At 41.8% G+C, this 17,169-nt stretch overlaps 1 protein-coding gene and 1 long non-coding RNA gene across 3 annotated transcripts in view; one reads left to right on the forward strand and one right to left on the reverse strand.

Moving 5' to 3' along the window:
* The window catches only part of LRP8 (LDL receptor related protein 8), a 170,996-nt gene that overhangs the window by 127,071 nt on the left and 26,756 nt on the right, over positions 1–17,169 (forward strand). For both annotated transcript variants that reach the window (XM_057367012.1, XM_057367013.1), the window contains exon 4: positions 4,512–4,640. In XM_057367012.1, coding sequence (XP_057222995.1) covers positions 4,512–4,640 — 129 coding nt within the window. The remainder of the gene's footprint in view (positions 1–4,511; positions 4,641–17,169) is intronic.
* Positions 9,385–17,169, reverse strand: part of LOC130574050 (uncharacterized) — a 44,586-nt gene continuing 36,801 nt past the window's right edge. The window contains exon 4 of the long non-coding RNA XR_008965379.1: positions 9,385–14,281. This is a non-coding gene — a long non-coding RNA (uncharacterized LOC130574050). The remainder of the gene's footprint in view (positions 14,282–17,169) is intronic.

Here is a 17,169-nt window from a genome sequence, read left to right on the forward strand (position 1 = left end):
GCATGCTGCCACAAAGGTTATGGCACATCAGCCTGCACTTACAGAGTCCCAMATGTAGAGTCAGGTAGCAGCAGTTYGAGCTCCCAGTGCTGTCAGCGTGCCCCAGTTTGACCAGAACAGACCATCCTGGGGGAGCAGATGGATGGGGCGGCTGCTTCTGTCAGCAGAGGCGTCATTGCTGCTGGGTTGGTCTCMTTCCAAGTCTGACTGCTGTAATCTTAATTCACTTAAGCCACTGATCATGACATTTGTTTTGGCCTGGGCTGGTTTCAGCTGAAATTGTAGWGTTGCCTGTATTTCCTCTGAGATGTCAAGTGTGTGTGTAACACGGATGTGATGGGTGATCCAAGTACTGCTGTTGGATGAGTTGCGTTGGCTTTTGTAGAAGTTACAAGTGCATGTAAGTCTTGCCATCCCAGCAGGCTGATGCTTGTACTGTGTTGCTTTACATGACAGAAGGGGAGTTCAGTGCAGCTCCTAACCTTAGTGGGAACAATCCTTTGATTAGGATTCCCCATAATGTGTTCTGTCTTTGTGTATCACTGAGGCGCTCAGCAAAGCTGTGGGTTCAGGGAGGTCCCTGTGTGCTCCCAGTGCGTGTGAGCTCTGTGCACCAGGGCCAAAGAAATTCCCAGGACATGGGAATCATCCACCATGGAGGCTTCTGCCCCCACACARACATTTCTGATCATAACTTGGCACAAGGAAGGCATCAGGGAGATCAAGTATAAAAAATGTAATGCAACACACCTTAACAGGAAATCTGATGTGTCTTGAAGAGTTAAGTGRAGTAAATTAAAACAGCAGCAACCTGTCCTGAGCTACAGAGTGAACTGGTGGTGAATGGGGTRGAGACCAGTGTTCCTCACACCCATCCTCAGCTGGGAGAAGAGGCAAGGGAAGGAACTTATCAGTCAGACACACCTTCAGCTGTGATAATATTTTAAGTCAAAGGATGAATTTTAAAATGTGCTTTTTATGCACCTTAACTCAATGGAAAAGTTTGAGTCGTAAGGCAGTAGTGAGTGTAGACTGGGATATACATTAATACACACACGTATATATAAAGAACTATATATGCAAACTTGTGACTGAAATGTTTTTCTGAATCACAAATCTTCAGTGACTGAGAACTCTTGAGTTCTGAATTTCCCTACGCAATCTCTGCTGTCAGCTCCCTTCCTCTGCTGAGCAATTGCTCATTTACCAGTTTGGCTTGTTTTGTCTGGAAACAAACTGGATTCTAGTCCTATACTTGGGCAGGTACGAACACTTATTTTAGTTCTGGTGCATCTCTGAGACAGGACTGCCAGCTGTGACAAAAGAAAATTTAAGGGCAGTGTTTGAGGAGGCGATGTCCGTGTTAAAAAAATTGCTTTAAAAAAAAAAAAAGCTGACAACTAAACCATTGCTGGAGGAAAGAGCAAGGTAGGAATTTTAAATTCCATAATAAAAGTAGTGGAAATACTTGCAGGAACAGTTTATTGGCATGGCAGAAAATAATTAAACCATTTTAGTATTATGGTATTATGTTTGCTGTAGAAAGAAAGGGTTTGGGTTGGAGCTTTTCTTCTGAAGAACCTGGGAAAAATGCAAGGGGCGGTCTGGAGAGGATGGGGAGTTATTTCAGCAGAGATAGAGAAGCTGTTCAGACCTGTRAGATGATGTATTTCCACAAAGGGCGTTCTTTTCAGTCTGCTGATGAAAAGTCTTGTGGGTTTCCCACCAGYAGAAGCTGCTTAATTGCGTTTTGTGTATGCTCTTAGAGTACCTGTTTGGTGAGAACCTGACAAATGGTCTTCTGAAAGTAAATCAATTTTGTTTTCTTGGGCTTTCTTGAATATACATGATGTCCGGAGCCTGAAAAGCACAGCAGTGGCACAAGAGGAAGCAAACAGTGGGGCGCCAGTTAGGCTCTATGGTTCTCTGAAAGACTTTGTAGCCTCCTATAAAGAGAAAGAAGAATGTGCCATTGGCGGTAGTGAGTAAATGGAACCTTCTTGTCTTCTTCGCTCTTGTCTCCTTATAAATAAACCATTGTTGTCCATCCTTGGCATTTGCAGTTCATTGTGATAAATTGGTCTTGATGTGTCTGACATTTCAACCAAGTTGTTTAATGGTGCTTTTCTGAAAAGGCACATCTTGCTATAACTCGCATTGGTCCAGAATGCATCCAGGGTAAGAACACTCGCCATCACACACAGCACTAACCCTTTCCTTTCTGGGAGCCTTGAGAGGGAAGGAGGAAGTAAAACATGTTGGTCACGTCAGCCCAAGAGGCCTGGGTTTGTRTAAGCCGTGCACAGAAACAGAAACGCTAAGTCTGGACTGCAGTTGCTGAAAGCCTGTGATAGGTGGACAAGAACATGGACTCCACTTGCACTGCTGCAGTCTCTTGGGGGAGAGGGGAGGAAAAACCCTAGCTTGCTGGAAATGCAGTTGCATTTTCACCAAAGTTTTGCTCTGAGTTTCATGCAAGATCTCCTCTGTGTTACCTGCCAGTGCTTACAAGTCATTGGCTTCCATACAACAATTGCGTGGGTGCAGAAACCACTGGAACACAGATTTGATGAACTGTGACCAGCAGCAGCTTCTCTTGCTGCATCGCTGAAAGTTCAAGCTTTGATTTACATATTTTAAATGTCTGTAATTATTCTGTCAGGGAGATGATTAACACAAAGATTGCTTTCCATAAATAGGAACCTTCTGTTCATACCTTTCTACACCTTTCAGCTTCCCAAAGCTATTAAGTATCTGCCCACAGCAACCAAGCAAAAGTAATGCCCATACTTAAAACTGTGACCACTAAGTAATCTTTTTGCTGGTTAATGATCCCACTGTGTGATGACAGCATTTTCTAATGATATTTCACCCTCTTTAAAATCAGGTGTGTGGAACATGTTCTCCTGTCTTGACCCACTTAGTTCTCGATGGAGATTAACAATGAGGGTGGAAGAACAGGCATCAGAACAAACTCTCCTTCACATCACCACAGCCTGAGCAAGAAGAACTAGAACAATTTTTGGGGATGTGGACCAATAACCTGATTAATAAATGTCTCCATGACTTTTTTGGTATCCCAGTTTTCCCAGTATGCCAGTCCAATACAGACCWTACTGCAGTTGAGCATTATAAAACCTGCAGCTTAGAGAGACTGGGACAAKGAACCTGACCTGAGTTGGCAGATCMTGGTGGGGTCTTGTTGGGGAGCTTTTCCAGTGTTTTTTATTACTGATTTGCTGGAAAAATAATCCAACARCCTAAGTAAAGATCCCTTTTTTCCTCCCCACTGTAATCATGCAACATTCATAAATGTTATTTAGGTATGCAGCGAGCAAATTTCAACAGAAATGCTGTCATGCCTCAGGGTTATAAAACTTCATTACATCTGTTATTAGCTGTCTGTCTGTGGCAGGACCTAATTTTTCTTGATGTATTGGTTGCCCACAGCTTCTTGAAACTGCTTCTTCTAACACTTCAAGGCGCTAAGACAGCAAAATCCAGGGATTAAATGGCACTGCTCTCCGAGTGGCTGATGGATGCTTTGGGGCTGGAAGATGCCCTTTCACAGCCTCCTTGTGTAGGTGGAAAGGGAGGTATCATTTTCATCCTCTCTCACTCAGCACTTGGAAAGCTGATTGGCTCTGTATAAATACCTTTACCAGGGCAGGGTAATGTGAAAGTTTTCATTTGGAATTTASGTTMCTCCCTGTTCAGTAGTCCTGCAGCYAGACACAGCGTTATCATCATTAATAGCAGTGGAAGAACTATTTGAAAACATGCAGTTTTYTGAAGAGAGAAATTGGTCTGTGTAATAAGCAAATCCTGCCAAACTGGATGATGATTCCAGAATGCTAAACAATTGTTTAAACTGTGGAACATTCTGCATTTCAGCAGCCTTGTCACAATAAATGTAGATCTGTTGCTCTTTACACTAGTATGAAGGGAAGAAAAATAGGAATTTTAGCAATGCAAACTAGTTATGAGAGAATGAGCTTCACAGCTTCCTTGGTTCCAGATAAATTTGGCAGATTCTTTTTCATAGTTGTGTTCTTGCATGTACTGAGGTTTCGCTTCTGCAGGTCCTCCTGTGTCTCTGTGTCTGACATCACCATTGCCTTTAATTTACGCAGTTACAGCTCAGTTTGTTGAACATGTGCAAGTTCCTCCTTGTCCCTGCTGCTTTTTCCTCAGCTCTGCTGACCACAATCTGCCCRGGTCATTACATTTAGAAATTGCCTTGCATTGTCAAACATAGACATACACCCTTGTATTAAAATCAGGGAACTTGTTTTTTCTGGCTTAATTGGAGGTGATTTGTGCAGTGCTGCTGTGCTGTGTGCAGGACACCTGATTTAAGAGATGGCAAGTTGATTTGGGATTTCATTCCAATATGTTTCAGGATTGAGCCAGTCAAAAGAAAAGTAACTTTAACAGTATAACGTTGTTAGTAATGTTCAGAAATATGTCTAACTTGTGCGTTTTTTTGTTGTTTTTTATTATTCTTCCAGCCAAGCAAGTGTGTCCGTCTGAAAAAATCAGCTGTGGAGACTTAAGCAACAAGTGTATCCCGTCGTCCTGGAGATGTGATGGGCAGAAGGATTGTGAAAGCGGAATTGATGAGGCTGGTTGCACTCCTGGTGAGTTAATACATATGCAACATCTCCATTTAGGACACAGAAGTCCTACAGTGACTGTTACAAATTACATAGAAAGGGATGACTTTTTCTGCCAACAAACTTATTCACTCTGCATTGCACTGCTAAGTGGTGACTTTTAGAAAAAGAGGGGAAAGAAGGATTCTCCAGGTGGRGCTGGCTGGAGAATGAGTGACCTCTGAAAAATTAAGTATTCTTTGTATTGAGAATGAGGTATTATTATTAGGGTTAACAGCCAGGTGATATGAAATGATTTAAAGTTCAAACCTTCCTCTGTGGCAGCTCAGCAGGTTCCTGTCCTTGTGCCTGCAGAGTGTGGACAGACCCAGGCTGGGATAGGCCTGGGCATTAAGAGCTTGTGGGTTTCACCAGGCAGAAAGAATGATATATTCTCTACCCATAACTGTTTTAAATCCACTCCCTAAATGGCCACTGCCTTTTGTTAGGCCTTTCTGGGCTGAAGGAAAGAGCTCTTTAACATGTTTTACTGTTAGGAGTGAAAACTCTTACACTGTGTGATCAAACCATTTCTCAGACTCCCTTYCTGACAGACCAAACATATTAATTCTTTATGCTTCTCGTTGCCAAATATTTCCTTTGGAATGAATGCTTGACTCATTCTTGTGGCYCCTTTGGTATTCCAGTTGGTTTTCYAATTTCCTTTTTACACAAACTACCAGAATTTAGGGAGTATCAGTCTTGCCAGTCTGTGCAGAAGTAAATTCACCTTTCTAATCTAATACTGTTCTTATTAAATTCTTTGTGTGCAAGTGATCCAGGCGGTTAAGAAGCTCTCTAAGTTCTGTGTGTTCACCCACCCATCAATATTTCTAGTGTTGCATGTGGTATCACAATGTTATTTTTACTTCCAGATTACTGGTGAAAGGGTTGAATGATTACATTCAAGCACAAATTGAAGTTTTCTTAATTTGAAAACTAGATTTTGGGCACTAATGCCTACCCAGTTCGTAATCCACATTATATCTTTTCTTTGAAGTTTTGTAACAAAATATGTTTTACATGAACATTTTGTGGTTCTGAGTAGAATGCTGTGGATAAATTTATTTMTTTGCAGTCAGCTTTATCAAACAAAATATTATCAAAGCTTTTACTTTGTGAGCAGCTTGTTCCGCTATTTAGCTCTCTTTGCAAAAGTATTTTTTCTTAGTCCTTTTTTTCTTTTTCCTTTTTTTTGTTTTCTGTGTGAAACTCTTTAAGTGTTTTCTCTGTAGCATGTACATTTTTTTTTCTTTGAATGGGAGGCTCGAATTAGAGACAAATTCAGAAGATAATTGTAACTGCTATTTTCCTATTATGAGTTAGTGAAATTAGAACAATTTTTGCACTGGTGGCTGCCTCCCCTAATTTAATGCTGCTGCTGCTCACACCAGTAGGAGTGGTCTCACCGAGTCTTTTAGTTATAACAAAAATCTACTTGAAATTGCTTTGAACTTTTTTYCCAAGGCCTTAGGTAACCCCCAAAATGAATGTAAATATGTTCTGAATGCCACATAATTTCAGCATAATKATGCTATTAATGGATTTGGAAGTAGCAGAGTGTTCCTGTTCTGGATGTCTCAGCATCTCTACTCTTACTTATCTGCCAGTTTTAATTGATGTGCAGGTTCTTCAAAATGGAAATTTAATCCAGGAACAAATTACCACATTTTGATGGTTGTTGAGTAACTTGTGAGAAATCCCTTAGTGGCTTTCAACCAGTTCCTAATGACTGAGTGTTGTCCCCACACCCTGGAAACCTCAGCTGAGTCTGGATGGGGATGGGCCATTCTCTGGCATGAGGACCAGGTAAACTTGGAGTGTCCTGGGTGAGTGCAAACCCCAAAACGTCCTGGGTGAGTGCAAATCCCCCCTACAATCTCAACTCAGCATCTTTCAGAGGTCAGAACTCTCTTTGAGAGGGAAATGGGAGGCACTGCTGAATGGCTGTACTGGGAGCACTTTCAGAGAGGCTGCCTGGCAAATGAAGGTCTTTTCCTCATGGCTGAGAACAATTGTGTGAGCTGTTTCAATTGGGAGCTTGTGGAGGATTGATAGCTATCCTCTCTCTTATCCAAATCTGATAAACCTCACTAAGCCTGTCCACTGATACTCTGTTAACATCCCCATTTCTTCTGTTTAGAATCCTCCTTTCTCTGTTTCCTCTTATCWCAGCAGCACACAGTATCCTGACCACTTCAGACCCTTTCTTTTCTTTGTTTTGTTAATTTAATCTCWGCACTCAGGTTTTTATTCTCATTTTATAAGAAGCTTCAGCACTRCCTGTCACCCGCAGCCCCTTGGAGCAGAGCACCCTGTCACAGAGGCTGCCCTTCTCACAGAGCTGACCAGCTTGGCTATAAATAACACMAATGTTTGGAAGGGGATTTATTTGTGCTCAGAATAATTTCTGTGGTGAAAGCCTGCATGTGTAATTAACAAGTGGATGATGTCTTGAAGACAGTGTGAGTGAGGGCATCCAGAAGAAAAACCCCTAAGCCCTTTCTAAATCCATGTTAATAAAGCTATTACTGAAACCTCATGTGACACTTCAAAAATATTTTATAAGAGTATACTGTGTATACTCTTTATTTCTTGAGAGAAATAACTGGCTCTTAGATTTATATAGTTCTTCAAGAGGATTTAATGTGGAGTTTACGAACCTCATTTTTGCCTGGTTCAATGCAATTGGTATTTGTAGCAGTAACAATATTGTGGTGGTATCCAGGAGCAAAGCTTGGTTGTGCTGGGGCTCTGCAAGAACCTGTCTCTGTATCAGAATGTTGACAGCCCAAGTTAAGGGAGGATCTCCTGCTGGAGAGAATAATGAATATGGTATAGAACCATCCAAAACTGTAAGGACAGTGTATTATGGTTCTTCCTGCTCCAGCAGTTTGCTTTCCAGCTGCTGCTCTGGACCTTATAATTCTTGATGGATTTTTCCTCTCAGAATGATATAATTACTTTTGGAATCCATGTGAAATGTATCCAGTGCAGATACTGGCACAGCCAGCTGTGGGGAGAAGGCAGCTGTTCAGAGACTCGGAGACAGAAGTAGAGAGTCTGAATCAGGAGACAAAATGGTGCAATTTCCACCTTCCTTCTTAGGAAGAACTTCCTAAGGAAGTGATGGAAACTGCAAATTCTTTCACTTGCAGTAGATAAAACACACAGTGATCAGGGATTCGGATTTGTGTCTGCACAGGCTGTAGCTGGACCAGGGATTAATTGCAGGTATTAATCCTTGCATGTAGGTAGTTAAGTGCCTGTCTGCCTAAATAATTTACTTCCAACAGGCAGGCTTTAAGAACACCACTAACTTTCAGTCCACAAACCATTTTCGAAAATGCAAACATCTGCCTTTTAAAAATAATAGTATATAAAAAGAAAAATCTTGTTTATCAGTTTTTGGAGCAGAAGTAATTTGAGTTTTTACAACATGAGGTGTGTTGTAGTCATAGGTCAGGTTTAGCAGTGTTGAATTTGCTGGCTTGGAGGTGCTGGCAGCCTCCTTATTTCCCTGGTGAAGATCTTCTGCTCCCAGTRCACCCAACCTTTGTCACAGTTGATTGGACAAGCTTAGGAATGTGTTCATTGAGACTAAACAAGAAATTAAAAACAATAGACTGTAATTAAAGTAACACAACTCGAGGTCAGTTTGGACTTGGCCAACTACAGCAAAACTTCTTAAATCTCTGCCAAGAGAGACAGTAACCAGTGTTTTTTCAGCTGCTCAGGAATGCAGAGAGCACTTGAGAGTGGCTTTGGAACAGAAGAGCTGCCATCCTGTACCAGCTGAAATGGCACTGAACCCCTGTCATGCACACTTGTTCCTCCTGGCAGCACTTTGAGATGCTCAAAAGAGAACAAGGCCGTGGTGCCATCCGTTCTGGCTATATCTCTGGTTCTCACCTTAACCACTTCTTGCACTCAGTATGGAACTTGTGTCTTGTAGATGCAGAGTTGTAAGGGCACCATTTTCCCCTGTCCCAACAGTCAGATGCAGTAAAMTGATGTATTCATTGATACATTGATGGCCTTGTTACCCAGAGCATCTTCCTTTGGACCMTCGTCTTCAGGCTTTTCATTCCTGCCCATGGATCTCACACTTAGTTCTAGATTTTCAGGCTGATGAAATGATGGTATGCCAGATTAAAAGTGAACAAACTGGATAAAGGTTTTTTTAAATTCATAAGCGAAACCACAGGTGTGCTCAGCTGTACCCATGTGCCCTTGCCGTTGCAGTTCCCAGGCTTCCCATTTCCAAGGTGTACCAGGATCATTTACAGGGTCCTCAGGTGATGAACTTCCCACTTTTCSTGGCAAAGTCCAAGCCCATGTGTTACTCTCCATAAAAATCAGCAGTGCCTTCAAGTGAGGGCTCCTTTTCTTGGAAGGTCTGAGTTTTTTGAGAAAACTTTGAGGCAGCTCTGGTGGGTGCCCTGCTCAACAGCCCTCAGGTCACCTGAGAAGCAGGGGCTGAAGGCAGAATTTAAAGCAGGCTAAAGCTGTTCATCCCTGCAGCAGATCCACCTGGTGATGAACCAGCYGATGGGGGAAATTGCAAAGCTGATTTAAAGTCGCTGCCCCTGCACCTACGCACATATGAAGTGACCTTTCTGTTGACAGTTAAATTGTTTTATCATCTGAGATCATTGCCCTGTAACTGTAAAGAGCCTCATGTTTTCTCAGCACTGCTTTCTTCTTTGTGCAGTAAAAGCTACCTGTGTTTTGCATCTGRGTCATGCTTCCAGTGCTCCCTTTTGGGATTTGACCATACTTACCCAGTCCATTTCAGATCTCCATTGATCCTACTGAGACCTTTTAACTTGGTGATCATGCAGCACTGATTTTATTTTTCATTACAGTTTGTTGAATGTGTACCTTTTGTCAAAGTTGGGAATTCTGTTCACTGCCTTCATTAACAGGCCAGGTGCACAGGGATGTGCTGTTCTCCAGTCACCTCAGAGGCACATCAAACCCAAAGGATCAGATTTTACCATGTATTCTCCCTRAGAAACCCACCACTTGTAATAGGGTTAAAGCCCACAGTATCACATTCATGCCTGTAAAGGAAATCTTTATCTACTATCATTATTTACGATGATAAGAAACATGGCTGGTCTGAAATTCTTTGCATTTTATAGAAGGTAGCTGTAACTTCAGTGCACTTGTTGTGGTGTAAGAATTTACAATTATTTCCAAGAAAAAAAGAATTGCTAGATTTAACAAATGCAAGTCCTTGGTAAATAAGATACAGTAGCACAGCAATGATATCCTCTGGGCTTTACATGATGTTTAATTACTGGACAGCTGGAGGGATTAATGCTTGTGCATTATGCCCTGGCTCTCAGAAATTAAACATGTACAGCTGCCACTTTATCACTGCTTAAAGTATTAGAGCTCCTTCAAAAGCAGTAGTAATTTGCAGAAAAATCCCCATTGTTATTTGGGAAAAATCTCAGCCCMTAATCATATTTGTCCTGGGTTCCTTCAGAACAAAATGGCAAGGRAAAAAAGAGATTGGGAGTTACTTTTAATTACATGCTGACAGGAAAAGTGAAAGTAGTTGCATTTTTAATATACTGGATGCTCGTAGTAATTAAACATAATTAAACAGTGTGTGAACTTAGGGTAAAGGTAAGGCAGTCGTTGTGTAAATCCAGAATTAAACCCTAAAGCTGTGGCCCAAGCTGTGGAAGGGCTATACCTGCAGAAGGTGAGGGTCAAATGGATTTGTTTTCCCTGCTGCTGCCTCTTGAGCTTGGGTTTCTGAAGGAAGACGTGTGGCACATCTGCAGATGGAGCTTCCAGCACAGAGTGGGCCTRGCTCACACTGCAGGCCTTGGGGGTGCCCTGTGCTGCTCCTCCTCACTGAGAAATTGTCCCTATCAGTGCTCCTTGAATAATTGATTCTCTAAAGCAGAGTAGATGAAAACACCATCTGAAAACAAGACAATCCAGCAGTGGAACTTCTGCAGTGTTTCTGTGAAAGAGTGCTTGGGGAAAAGGGGAGATGCAAAGAACACTCACAGCCCCACACAGACACATCCTTCACACCCAAAAGGATCGTTGTACACAGGGTTCTGGAACAGGACTACTTGATACAAAGRTCTGTGGATAATTAAAGTTTAATAGTGCTGGACTGCAGGATACCTKTGCACACCCACACGAGATTGTTGCTGCTGCTCTTCCTGCACTTTAGCTYTGATTCTTCTTTCCTATCTCACATCATACTGTCAGAGGAGCAAAAATTGGCCTGTAATTATGTTTATCTTTTGGGTAGTCTGTCTTTCAACAGTTAGAGCTCCTAGAGTTGAAATAGTCAAGAAATTACATCTCTTATTGCCAAATACAATTGTGTTTCATGTCCCTGAAGTGCTTTCTTCTAAGAATGCAGCTATAATTTTGAGCCTATTCATGCAAAAAGCAAGAATCTGTTTAGTTTTATTCAKGGAAATCTTCTGTAGCTGGCAATGCCAATGATGATGCTATGATGGCAGATATGTGGGTAGGAGTTGCATCCTGCAGTGGCCACCAGTACATATGTGTTACACTAATTAACAGTTCTGCTTCCTGAGCATATGATCTGAAGGCTAAATTAAAACCAGTACCCTGAACTGAGCACAGTCCTACGCAGGAGAGGACCATGTCATGCTTGATGAAAAAGAAAAAAAAAAAGAAGTTGGTTTATGAGTCATATTAATAGATAAAACAGCATCTGAAAGTCATCTTARTGGCTGAAATACACTCTTTGCCTACAGAGGATGATATAATGGTTGGATTAACTTTGCTTTTACTTTGCAAATAATTTTTTTTGATAAATGTAATGAGAAAAGTTTAGCTCACAATAAATACCACTTCCTTACCCTTCTTTGTTCCAATAACTTTAAAATACTTGCTCATGTTGAACATCTGAGTCTTCATCTCAGCCCAAAWCCAGGGAAGTGCTGCTTTCTATTCCCAAGTCACAGAAACTGCCAGGYAAATCCTAATGCCATGGAAATCTCACTGCTGTTAATGTGAGCACAGTCAGCACATGACCCATACAGGTTTAATTGCAGTGAGTGTCACTCAGTGATTAAATTTTCCATTTGAGTAGAAAATCTAATACTGTGTTTTCAAAAATGATTGCCATTCTTTTCTGGAATTGCGGGTACATAAGTACGTTGTCTGCATCACATAATAGCCGGGCCCTCTAATAACACATAACTGTGAAAACAATTGGGACATTTGTTTTCTGAACAGTCTGTCAGTCTCTCCCTCCCCCAAAATCACCAAAGGGTTYTGGATTTATGGTCTTGGTTGCTATAGGATGTGCTTATGCTCTTAACCTTGAATGTGGGTACACCAAATTCTGCCAGTGGCCTTAGTGCTTCTTTTTTAAGGTTCTTCTCCCTTCAGATCAGTTGTCTTGTGRACTATTTTATTTCAGAAGCAAATGTTAAATTGTTATTGAACCTACATTCAAGATCTCTTTGGATCATTGTTTCTAGAGAAATGTGAGCCATGGTTGGGTAAACTGGGGGCTTGAGAAGGCAAAGCTCTCAGCCGTGCCTTGTTTGGTCTGTGCTCCAGAAGAGTTAATAGTGCATGTTCCAAACGCAGGGAATGTTTAAGGCTAATAGTGAAGCAACTGCAATAAGAAGAAATATCTCCTCTTACAGAGAGCTCCCATCAAGCAAAGTAAATTAGTGGAAGTTGAAAYTTTATGGGGCACTGACCTCACTGCTTGTAAAGTGAGCTCTGTTCTGTCCCTCACTGCTCAGGTGAGTTCAGAGCTGTGAGTCAGCAACCTCTGGGATTCCCTGCTGAGTTATTGCAGTAACTTAGAAATTACTTAATTCACTCTGGGAAAACGGCTCAGCTTTCCAGCTGGCCAAACTGGTACCATTGCTGGGCTTAGGAACGGGTAAGGGTAAAGAGAAAGTGGCAGACCACTGACAAAGCTATGGAGCCATGGGTTGGGATTCCTTGCTTTTCCCACATTATCTAAGAATAAAACYAATTGTGCTGTCATTTGACAATGTKACTGGAGCGTGGCTTTTAGGATTCTAATGAAGTCTCTCCTGAGCTGGACATAAGGAGCCAGGAAACCATGGGGGAAACAGGTAGGTGGTGTCTCGGTGTCAGCAGGTGAGCACAGAGTGGGACACTGCCATGGGGATGGAAGGTGACATGCATGGATTGGCTTTTCGTGGAAAAGTAATCTGTAATTTAAACCCTACAATGGCAAAGTTAAATCCTGGTCATGCAGAAAATGCATAACTACGGGGAATCCTGCCAAATCCAAGAGGTCTGTGTGTGCAGTCATGGGATTTGTGTGCACTGTCCCAGGATGAAGCCCTGCTCAGTAATGCTCTGTTCTGCTTGCTGAACATTTATATATTCCTCAGAAATACAGAATTTTGTGTGATAGTATTAGAGCAGCTGTTAGCATAAAGGCTATTATCAGATGTTTCTGAGGGATTTGCCAAATTGGTGTAATTTGTAAAATTGCCATTTTAAYAAGCAAGTCATGTCTAAGGGAACAGAAGTGAGCTTGTCCTGTACAGGCTCCAATTTTCAAAGTCAGTAAAGAAACTCACTAGACACATCCCAGCATTTTTTTTTCCATTTACATTTTGGCTACCAAATATATAGTACCACACATCTCCAATCTGATTCAGYTGATTATATTCCAGTCAGAATATAAAAGAGTAATAATTATGCTTTTATCCTCACGAGATCTCCATGGGGTGTCTTGGATTGTCACAAAAAGCAGGGCAGTATTAATCTTTGGTATTCTGGCCATCCATTTTTGTCTTTCAAGCTGTTTTATTTTACCCTTAAACCCTCTATGCTGGATTAACTTATTCTTATTTTGAGGTCATTTTCAGTCATTTAGCCAGAAGAACCTTTGATAAACTTCCTAACCCTTTCCTGGTTTGAAGGAAAATTGAGGAGACCAGAGGTATGATTTCCAACCTTATTGCACTTACGTAAAATTAAAGACAGACAGCGCAGGGTGTGCATACCTTTGTACATAAACTGCTTTTCTCTGTAAATTGGGGGTCATAATTAATTCYATTTTCAGATAATTAAGCCACTTGGAATGAATATATGATTCTCAGGAATTACATTCTAAATCAGCAAATACATTTTTGAACCAACTATTATTTGTCAGCAGGGGCTTTGGCATCTGGTTGCTGGGTTATAATTAACTAATACTATGCAAATACTGCTGCAGAGAATGGGAAAATGACTGATTTGTGTTTGAGGGCAGCGTGTGRCAAAGGCAGCGAGCACATGCAAATATTAATTTGCAGGAGTGCGTGAGATGGCTCCTCAGCTCCATTAGTGATTTGAACAATATCAGGAATTACTATTCCTTCTGCAGTCTCCATCTATAGGGGCTTTTCGGTATCAATCACCATAGCAACAACCACTGTTGGGAGTGAGGCTGCAATTCCGCTGCATTATTCCCTCCATGGGAGGCCTGTCATTTTTTCAGAGCAATGTGTTTCAAGGTCATCTTCATTTACCTCCATCTCTTTTGCTGTCCTTCCTGGAGGGCAGYGTTCCATGGGAAATTCGTCCTTCCAGGCACGAATCCATGCTTTAAAGACTGGCATTTGATGGAAGATCTGTATGAAATAATTCAGGTATTTGGTAAGCAATTGTCTGCAGGCAAAATAAATAATTTAGCCAGAATTAAGTCTGAAAATAAATGCTAGTTAAGCAAAACTAACATGCTGACAGCGCTGRTAACTGGGAGTTCCAACATAATTCACCATGTCTGCACTCTGTGACCTCCTTATCCATGGCCCAGCTCAGAGAKTGGCTCCTGTGGGCTGTGGGAGCTGGGCTTGCCCTTGGGGCAGAAATCCTGGGCAGAGGGAGCTCAGGAATTCCACCCTGCAGAGCTCASATCCTAAACCTCAGAGCTTGGGAGAGTTCTGAAGTCCAGCAGCCTCTCCTGCCAGTATTGAAGCAGCCATGAATCAACAGGAGATCTCTCCCTCCCTGATGCAAATGTTGCTATGCACAAATCATCCTTTGCCTACTTTAGAAGATCCATTTTCAAATTTAAACAAACATAAATTTTGAGACATGGGGTTTTTAAAGTTGCTTTGGGAACAGTGTCAGAAAAATACAGTGTAATAATTAATCTTATCTTTTTCAGCATCACTGGATAATTGCTGCTATCCACTTTACCACAAATGTTACCAAATAATTATCTTTCTTCAAGCCATTCGTGTAATATCAAGTGGAAATGGCTCTTTCAGAGGAGAGATGAATTAAATATCTGACTCCTACTGAAAAGCTATAAAATCTTTAATTAGAGATCAGCAGTGACAGCAGTTATAGTCCGTTGTACATAATTCCCAGCTCCTGTTAATGATGGATGTACCGTTTATTTCATTATTCAGTTTTATCCAGATTTGAGGATCCATGCTTGGTAGAGTTGTCCATTGTGGAAATGTTATGTACAAATATATGTTTTTTGAAATGACAGATTTCAATGAGCATCCTGTGTCATTAGAGAATTCCACATCTTTAGAGCAGTTGATTTTTCTAAAATCACTTAAAAAGCATGTGGCAGAATTATCTGAACTTTTGGTGCCATGCCTGAACTAAGATTGTCCCTGCTGCGCCAGACTCTCCCTAAAGCCTCCGGTTAAATCCTGACTCTGGGCAAAAGAGAACCAGCCAGCAATGAAGCACGAACTCCACAACTGCAATCTTTCTGATCTTGTGTTATTTTATTATTTTTAACTTCCTCTATCCCAAGGCTACTTCTGCTCCACTCTCCTCAAGAGATGTGACAAGACTGCAGCTGCAGGCTGTGAGGCARAAACTGTGACAGTTGTGCTCTACAGCTTGGCACATAGCACAGGGCAGAAATTAATGCAGAGTACCTCTGGTATCTTTTGTCTATAGGCAAAATCACATCTACACAATCATTTATGTGTGATATTTTACTTCCTAAAACTGTGAAGAACCTTTACACATTACARTGCTCCACAGTAAATTGGTGTTGTAGTTATGCTTTGAAGACTGTTGGTTAAACCTTCTTGACAAATATTTACAAGATTTCTATTGGGATCACTCATATTGGAAGTACGTTTTGCACCTTAGAGTATAACATTTATTAATTTCTTCTGTGCAAAAGAAAGCAAATTAATATTTGATTCCTTGGTCTTTAGTGACTCAGCCAACAATAGGACAGGTAACAAATTTGGAGAATGCAACCAAATTGCTCAAGTCAAAAAATACCCCAGTGATCATTTAATTACTGTTGGCACATTTTCTACTGAAATGTTCTGGAGGCAGTGAAATACTGTCGTGATGGGACTGCAGGGTGCCCTGACAGATTTATGAAAGGAGATGTGCAGTAAACTGTCCCTGGGACTTTGCCTCCCCATGCCCATGTGTGCAGGTGCTGTGGAAGAGGATTTGTAGGGCTGTGTTCATTGGGTTCTGGTGCCAGGCAGTGCTGCAGCCCCCGGCAGCAGGGCTGGCTCCTGTCCAGGCACACAGAGATCCTGGACAGCTCCTGTCCCTGTGCCCCAGTGTGCCAGAGCCATCCCTGAGCAGGGAGCTGCAGCCTGTGCTTTACCCTGGCTCGGATTTCAGCTCTCAGGGAGGGTGAGGGAAGGGGAGAGGTGTTGGGTGTATTTGCCCTCCCATGGCAGCAGCCAAGCACACGGGGAGGGATGGATGGAGCTCTCCKGTGACCCAGGAGGAACTGCCTGATCCCCACTAAGGACTGGGAGGGTAGAGAGGGGAGTTACTGACAGCCAAAGTGCTGTGCGTGTTCCGTGGAGAGAGAACTTGTAGTCTCCAGTGCTGGCATCACACTSAACTTAATTTTTAAAAAGAAATAAAATAATCATGACCATGCAATTTTTCTAGCTAGCAATTCTCAGGCTTCACTGAGAAAGTCCTCATGAGAGGTTACAAAAGCTGAACTGCTTCTACTTTCTGGCTGTGATTATCAGTAATTTTATATCTGTACCGGGATTCGTAGGTGCAGAGGAGGAGCTTTTGCGCAAACTTCCATTGTCTGTATCCCACTCCTGTGTTTGTCAGTCGCTAATTTGCCAATGCAGCAGATTTCTGAAGGGAAATACGTACAAACAGGAGGAGGGGTGGAGGTAGGACCAAGAAAACAACGAGRGGGAAAAGAGGGGCTCATTACAGTTGGAAAGGAATTTATGCACATTTGGAGTGTGCAAATCATTACAACCTTGCCCAAACATTAGGGATCAAAGACTATGCAAGATTTTACTCTCTGATCTGCTTCTGAGTTTCATCACAATAATGCCAGAAAAGCAATTKCTTCTTCTCAGCCTTTTTCTGTTGCAGAATCTGTACATAGCCTTAGAAATATTCCTGTTTTCCCACTACCATTTTAAAATGGATTGGTAAGATTMTAACTGTTACCTTAAGTTTCTACTTTAGGGAGGAATGTTCCATATGCAGTTCCATATTATGGCTCCTCTGAAGACAATGTTAAGTTACACAGCTG

Source organism: Malurus melanocephalus, unplaced genomic scaffold (assembly GCF_030028575.1).
Source record: "Malurus melanocephalus ecotype Western Australia unplaced genomic scaffold, MMel_1.1 scaffold_74, whole genome shotgun sequence".
NCBI classification, from domain to species: domain Eukaryota; kingdom Metazoa; phylum Chordata; class Aves; order Passeriformes; family Maluridae; genus Malurus; species Malurus melanocephalus.